Here is a 7,430-nt window from a genome sequence, read left to right as displayed (position 1 = left end):
TAGTAGTTCGAGGCGCTGGAGTGGGAGTACAATGCAAATGGAGAACTGCCTCTCGACGCCTGCAAGAGATATTTCTTCCAATAGTACGCATCTTTTGCAATACTTGACAACAGTATGAATCGACAAGAATGACTGTCGTCCACAGACAAAACATCGGGAATCAAGCAGGTCCTAGGGTCTATTAAAAGCCGGATTGTATCTGAAAAAAAAAAAAATATTTATTTTACTCTAATTAAAAAAATATTTTGTTTCCTCATAAAAAATTAGAAACTTAATTTAAAGAATAATGTACAACTTAATTAGAAAAGAATTACATTCATCTGTAACACCTAATTGAAGATAACAATCTAATAAGATATGTACAACTTAATAAAAGATAATGTAAGTTAATTAAAAGAAAATGTAGCGAACTTTATAATATAAAATAAAAGTTGAATGATGACAATAACATTATGTTACTCTTCACATATAAGAAATATATATATAGAATTTATATATATAATATATAATAACACATGACCTCAACGGTGAGAAAAAAATAACTAGTAATCATTAATTGAAAAAAAATAACAACAATAACCAGAATTTGAATTGCTATTAGAGAGAGATCAGGATTCTGAAGGTGGCATTGTTAAGAAATAGAGCGCAGATGAGAGCGAGATTAGTAAAAGATAGAGCAAAATTGAGAGAGTGAGATTGTGAGCAGACTTGTGTGAGAGACGAGCGAGATTGTCACGGAACGACGAGAACCGCATACATTCCATAGAAGTTGGAGATATGTCCCATCCTACAAATCCTCGCCTCTCTAATGCTCTCTACTCTCACTACAATCATCGCTCTCTCTACAATCTCGCTTTTCAATCTCGCCTCTCGCTACAATTCTCACTCTCAATCTCGCCTCTCTCTTACAATCCGCTAATCTCTAACAAATTCTGCTTTCACCCCACTATGGTCTTTCCTGTCGCTAGAGGGTGAAAGTTCGACTTATGTATGTACCAAAAAAACTAGCGAGGAGATTCCTTTATCCTTGTCGAGGGTTGAAGTTTGATCTTATGTATGTCGAAACTTCACCCTCGGACATTTCCTAAATTTACATATTGTTTTAGAAAATTAAAAAAAGAGAAAGGAAGAAAGAAAGAAGATGGTGGAATGTGTAATAATTAAAAAAAGAAAAAAAAGGAAATTTGTATGGATATCTCGCTCTCGCTCTCAAAATCTCGATGTCGCTCTAAAGATGTCGCTCTCGCTCTCAAAATCTCGCTCTCTCAAATCTCGTTCTCTCTCAAAATCTCGTTCTCTCTCATAATCTCGCTCTCTTTCTTACTCTTCCTTCTTTCGTTCTCTCCCAATACAAAATTATTTTTAACACATCAAAAAATTATGAGTGTTATGAGTAAGGTCTCCGAAATGAGGAAGGTCTTTCGTTCTCTCCACATCAAATAATTATGAAGAAGGTTTCCGGAATGATAATTAAACAGATTCAATAATAATATTATGGCAAGCTCGAGGGTTCAAAGTTCAACGTGCAAATGTGGAAAGGTCGAGGGTTCAAAATTCGACCTAGGTCGAAAAAAAAATAACAATATTTTTACAAATAGTTTGAAAACAACAATATTTTCCTAAATAGTTTCTAAAAGGACAATATCCTTTTAATTTTCCCCTATTCCACCACCAAATTTCTTCTTTTATTATCTATGTTTTACTATTGGTTTAAAAAACCAAATCAAAATTTGAAAACTAAAAAAAGTAATTTTTAAAAACTTGTATTCATTTTTGAAATTTGCTAAGAATTCAACTATAATACGTAAATAATAATAAGAAATGGGAAAAAAATATACCTAATTTTCAAAAATCTAAGACAAAAAAACGAAATGGTTACCCAACAACCATTAAAATTTAAATTTAATGTTCATTTTTCCCTAAACAAGAGAGAGAAAAAAACAAAACTTATCTATTTATTTTCAAATTTAAACTTCATAAAAGAAAATTCCCCTTAAAAGAAAAGAAAAAGAAAAATCAGTATTGGAAACCTTCTTCATCCACTCTCCTCCAAAACGCAATCGGCAGCCTCGACGTTGGTTTGGCGGAGAGAAAATGAAGGGGGAAGATCGCGACCTTCCTCCTCAATGCTTTCCTGATCTTCTTTTCTTTTTCTGAATCCTTCTCATATTCATCCAAACGCATGTTCATCCAGTTTCTCTAAAGGTAAATTCGCATTCTCCATTTTCCATTCTTCATCTTTGATTTTGATTTTGATTGTGATTTTTCTTTCGTTCGATTCTGATTAGGATTCTTTTGAATTTCTGTTCCCCCATTGAATTCTGAGACTGATTACATTTCTCCAATGGATTGTTGCGGGCGATTGATTTTGTTGTTCTTAATAATTCTGTGAATTTTCATATCGAAACTTCGATCGAAGTTTGGCTTCTGAATATGCATCCTGGGCAACAATTTGTTTTCTTCGTTTGCTCTATTCTGGGATATGGCGTTTATTAGATGGTTATATCCCTGTTACAACCTTTGTCAACGTTCTTCGCTTTTGATTATTTCTGTGAGACTTGATATGTATACTAGACCTGGCTGTAAACTGTTTTCCGAGTTATTGCTTTCCTTTTTAATCTACTTATTTGCTGAAGGTTTGGATGTCGAAAATTGTTGAATTGGCATCATCCGCTGATCGATGATTATCTCATGTATGCACGTGTAGGAGTGTTGGTGTGATTCTACTGTTTGTTTGTATTGTTGAAATCTTTGGAAGAAAAATCTCCATATTTTTCTAAAAATGTCCATTATAAGTGATAGTTTGATACCATTTATCTTGAAATTAAGCCCATTTCCTTCAATTTCTTATCATAGTTTTTATTCATCTGTAGGTAAAAAAGTTGAATTCTATGCCGAGTTCAAAAACAAAAATAAGTTTTTAGAATTTTTTTTAGTTTTCAAAACTTGCTTGATTTTTAAAAACATTGATAGGAATTACATAATAAAGCAAGAAACTTGGAGGTAGAATCGATGTTTTTACTTAATTTCAAAAATTAAAAACAACAAACTAAGGTCCCGTTTGATAAACGTTTGGTTTTTGGTTTTTGGTTTTTGAAAATAAAGCCTATAAACACTATGTTTACCTCTAAATTTCTTGTTTTATTATTTATTTATTTTTATTAATTATGTTTTAAAAAATCAAGTCAAATTTTGAAAACTAAAAAAGTAGTCTTTAAAAAATAATTTTTGTTTTTAGAATTTGACTAAGAATTCAACTCTTGTATCCAATCCCTTGTAAGAAAATAAGAGAAAATAGATCAAAGGGGTCTTATTTATTTATTTTATTGTTTTGAATGTGGATAGATGAGAGATGTTTTAAGTCTGTGTTTTGGTAATATCATCTGTTTGAATAGTCAATTTTACTAGAGAGGAACCATAGATTTCAAAATATTGTCTTAAAAGATATTATTATTAAGGTGTATCATATTTTTTTATAAAAAGATCTGCATCTACAACCAAGTAACTCCCATGTTGGATCTCTCATTTGGAACTGGAGTACAATTTCTTGGACTGAGTATTGGGAGAAGGGAACTTTGTAAGAATTGTTTCTTTGTAGGAAGCTTTGCTGTTTCTCTTTCTCTTTGCAGATGTCCTGTCTGTAGCGTATTAAAACAATTCTTCTGTCAGGATGTGGAAGTTGGCATCAAACGCAATTGCCGGCATTCGTCCTAAGAAAAACTCAACTGCACCTAAGCAAGTTTTCTGGGAGTGCTCGGATGACGAGGTTTGCTCGGAAGCCAGTAGAGATGAAGAACTGGAATGCCCTATATGCTGGGAATCTTTTAACCTTGTGGAGAATGTACCTTATGTCTTATGGTGTGGCCATTCACTCTGCAAAAATTGTGTATTAGGCCTTCAAGGGTCTGTGCTGAAGCTAGCAACTCGCCAAATCCGAATCCCGATCTTCCTTTCATGCCCTTGGTGTCATCAGCTATCGCTAAGGGTGGTATACAGGGGAAACCTGAAGTTTCCCAGCAAGAACTTTTTTCTTCTTTGGATGGTTGAGAGTTTTAATGGTAATGAGGGAAAACATGACCATTCCTTCAATGGGGATAATCAGCCAGTTTTTTCTCTGCCATCCGAGACCGATACTGATACCGATATTTCTGAAAGGCGGCGATTGTTTTTCTATAATCATTTGGATTTCGTCGTCCATTTAATCTTCAAGTTTCTACTGGTTGTTATATTTCTTCTCATAGTTGTTTTTGTAATCCCTGGAAGTGCACTCATCTTGCTGCTCTACCTGCTAATCACTTTACTTCTTGCATTGCCATCTTTGCTGATATTTTACCTTGCACTCCATGCTTTGGAAAAGCTTATGAATGATATAACTTCATGAATATGTCTTAACTAATATCATTTGGTGAATTTCAAAGAAGCCCATCTTTGTTTGTTTTTTTTTTTTTTTTTTGGCTTTTTACAACTCTTTTGACTTTCAAGAAGCAATCTGGAATTGTATATTTGAATAAAATGTTCATTTCATGGGTTGGTCTAGTGGTAAAAAAAGAGACAGTCTTAATAAATGGTTAAATGGTCAAAAGTTTAATTCATGGTGACCACCTACTTAGGAATTAATTTCTCACGAATTTCCTTGACATCCAAATATTATAGGGTTAGGCGGGTTGTTCGGCCTGGTCACTCACAGATATCAAAAAGAAAAAAAAAAAAAAAATAGAGGGTTCACTGGTTTAGTTTATTTGATTAGATGAAGCTCTAGACTAACATAATAGCTACCGTATAAATGATAGATTAAAAAAACATTTTGGTCCCTTCCTTTGATACTTGTTTCATGGGAATGGTTGCATAGGAAATTGTATGGATGACCTATTTTTAGGGCCAATCGAAAAATGGCCACCTACTAGAAAAAAAATTAATGAAAAGTTGTCTTTTGCTTGCATCAGCACCATGTGAATTTACCCTTTCGTCCCTGAAATTCACCCACGCGCTTGTGATTACTGAAGGAGTACAATAAACACTTAAACTACATTTAATTTGAGTTTTAAACATGCTTTATGAAGTTTTCAATAGAGGGTTTGAACATGACAATACATTTGTAGCTTCTATGCTCAAGAAGGAATGTGTGGTGGAAGCACTCTAATCAAAATGAATTGAAGATGAACTTAAAGAGTTTTACAGATTTCTTTCAAATTCCATGCACGAAGCTTCATTATATAGCCTGATTTCATGCATTAGAACATGATTGCATGTAGGGCAAATCCTACTTTGTATTAATTGAAGAAGGATTTTGGTGTAAAAACACCATAAATGATGTTTAGTATATTTTTCCAATTTTTGAAAAAAAAACCACTAACTCAAAAACAATTTCAAAATTGAATTTTCATTTAAATAAAACTATTTTATTTAAACTTTAGTTTTATATAATTAATTCAGAATTAAATAATTTAAATAAAACTAATTTAATTAATTTAATATCTTAATATTAAATTAATAAAACATCAATTCCACCAATATGATTCAAATTCATATAATCAATATTTAACTCATAATTTAAATATTAATTGATTTTCCAATCTCGTTTTAATTTCGCTTAAATTAAACGTTTTAAATGCTTCATATACAATCAATTGCAAAACCCTAAAACTAAATTTGAACATTTCAAATTCATAACCCTAAATTCAAAATTCACCCAATCAATTACTCAATTCATTATCTCAATTTATGATCTAGTAGAGGAGCCTATTGGACCTACAGATCATGAGCTCCAACGATTTGTAATCAATTGGTTAAACTTTTTAAACCGAATCAATTACTTTTCGTTAACCATCAAGACATACCACTATAGCTCGATAGTTACACTCTTCTCACTGTAGATATATTTCTGTCCATGTTAACTATAATCAGTAAGTCGAACTTTCACAGGTTGTTCGTATTTACAGTTGGGTCAAAATTACCGTTTTACCCTTGTAAATACATCTTGTTCCTTAAGCTCCCACTGACCCTCTAGTGAACAATTGATTCATAATACCACTTATGAATCATGTCTCTCTCTATCATGAGAAGGCGAGGCCCCAATTGTTCAAGACTTGGAATCAACACTTAAGAGAACAACCTATCTGCTAACCCTAAAATGGGTAGGAGTGAATTTCATCTGGCAAGGCTATGTCCCCAGCTATCTATCTGGTCTTATCCCCAAAATGGAAGGCTTATTGAGTAGTGTTGTTGGACTACTTTCACTCATGCAGATCAAACGACAATCCCGAATAAACAGGAGTTTGTAGCTAGCACAGGATTAAGAACGAGTTATCCTAGGTTACTTTAGTAAGAAATAGTCAGTTTTAACAGTAAACGGTTGTTATAAAGAAAAATGACTATTTCGTGGTCCAGTTTTTATGCAAACTGATTGCATAGGATGCTCCCACTCACATGTCTCTACATGAATGATCTATGGATGACATCATTTGTATTACCTATACAAAACAGACCACATCCAATAGTATTACCAGAATGAGATACCCAATTTCATCCATATACTTATAGACCATTTAGGCTATATATTATTAACTTGATCTTGTTTATGTCACTACATAAAGTTAAAGTATTCATACTATAGCCATGGATATGTTTATTGGATTTTCATAATAGAATGCAATATCAACAACTTTATTGAATAAGATACTTAATAATATTTTATCGATAAATAGAATGTTTAACATGAATTTTACGAACTGCGAGTTCTAGGACATTCCCAAAAATCTCTCACTTGGACTAAAACTCCAGTGAGAATAAATATACAAATATATACGATGTTGAGAAACATAGAGGAAAAATACAATAAACTAGGGAATCTATAATACCATAGATATTCTCCCACTTGCCCTAGATTACGTTGCTTGGAGTCCTAGTCCAACTAGGTGGCCCTCAAACACTTTAGCCAAGAAGGCCTTCGTAAATGGATCAGCAAGGTTGTCTTCAGAGACTATCTTTGACGATTATGTCTCTTCGATGTACTATCTCTCTGATAAGATGGTACTTTCTTACAATATGTTTTCCACGTTTTTTACCCTTTGGTTCTTTCGAGTTAGTAACAACACCACTATTGTCACAATATAATGTGATGGGTAGGTGCATATCTGGAACTACTTCCAAGGCAGCAAAAAATTTGTGTAGCCATACTGCTTCTTTAACGGCTTCACATGCAACTACGTATTCTGTTTCCATCATGGAGTCAGCAATACAACTCTGTTTAATGCTTTTCCAAACTATAGCTCCTCCATTAAGAGTGAAAACTGATCCCAAAATAGATTTCCTTGAATCTACGTCAGTCTAGAAATCCGAATAAGTATATCTAATAAGGATCAAATCCTTAGGTTCATACACAAGCACATAGTCCCCCGTTCTCCTTAGATACTTAAGGATGTTTTTTACAG

General features: G+C 33.0%; 1 protein-coding gene across 1 annotated transcript; it reads left to right on the top strand.

Moving 5' to 3' along the window:
* The first annotated feature begins 2,001 nt into the window (after window positions 1-2,001).
* LOC120080047 lies at window positions 2,002-4,420 on the top strand. Its single transcript, XM_039034589.1, has 2 exons — window positions 2,002-2,205; window positions 3,670-4,420. The coding sequence occupies exon 2, from the start codon at window positions 3,671-3,673 to the stop codon at window positions 4,379-4,381; it is 711 nt and encodes a 236-aa protein (XP_038890517.1). The 5' UTR covers window positions 2,002-2,205; window position 3,670; the 3' UTR covers window positions 4,382-4,420.
* Window positions 4,421-7,430: the final 3,010 nt, after the last annotated feature.

Source organism: Benincasa hispida, chromosome 6, assembly GCF_009727055.1.
Source record: "Benincasa hispida cultivar B227 chromosome 6, ASM972705v1, whole genome shotgun sequence".
Taxonomy (NCBI): Eukaryota; Viridiplantae; Streptophyta; class Magnoliopsida; order Cucurbitales; family Cucurbitaceae; genus Benincasa; species Benincasa hispida.
The sequence above is the reverse complement of the archived record's forward strand: the minus strand, read 5'-3'. Positions and strand labels throughout refer to the sequence as shown.

What these genes read in the sequence shown, in the direction of transcription:
- LOC120080047 (XM_039034589.1), top strand. Translation starts at nt 3,671, where the DNA reads ATGTGGAAGTTGGCATCAAACGCAATTGCCGGCATTCGTCCTAAGAAA.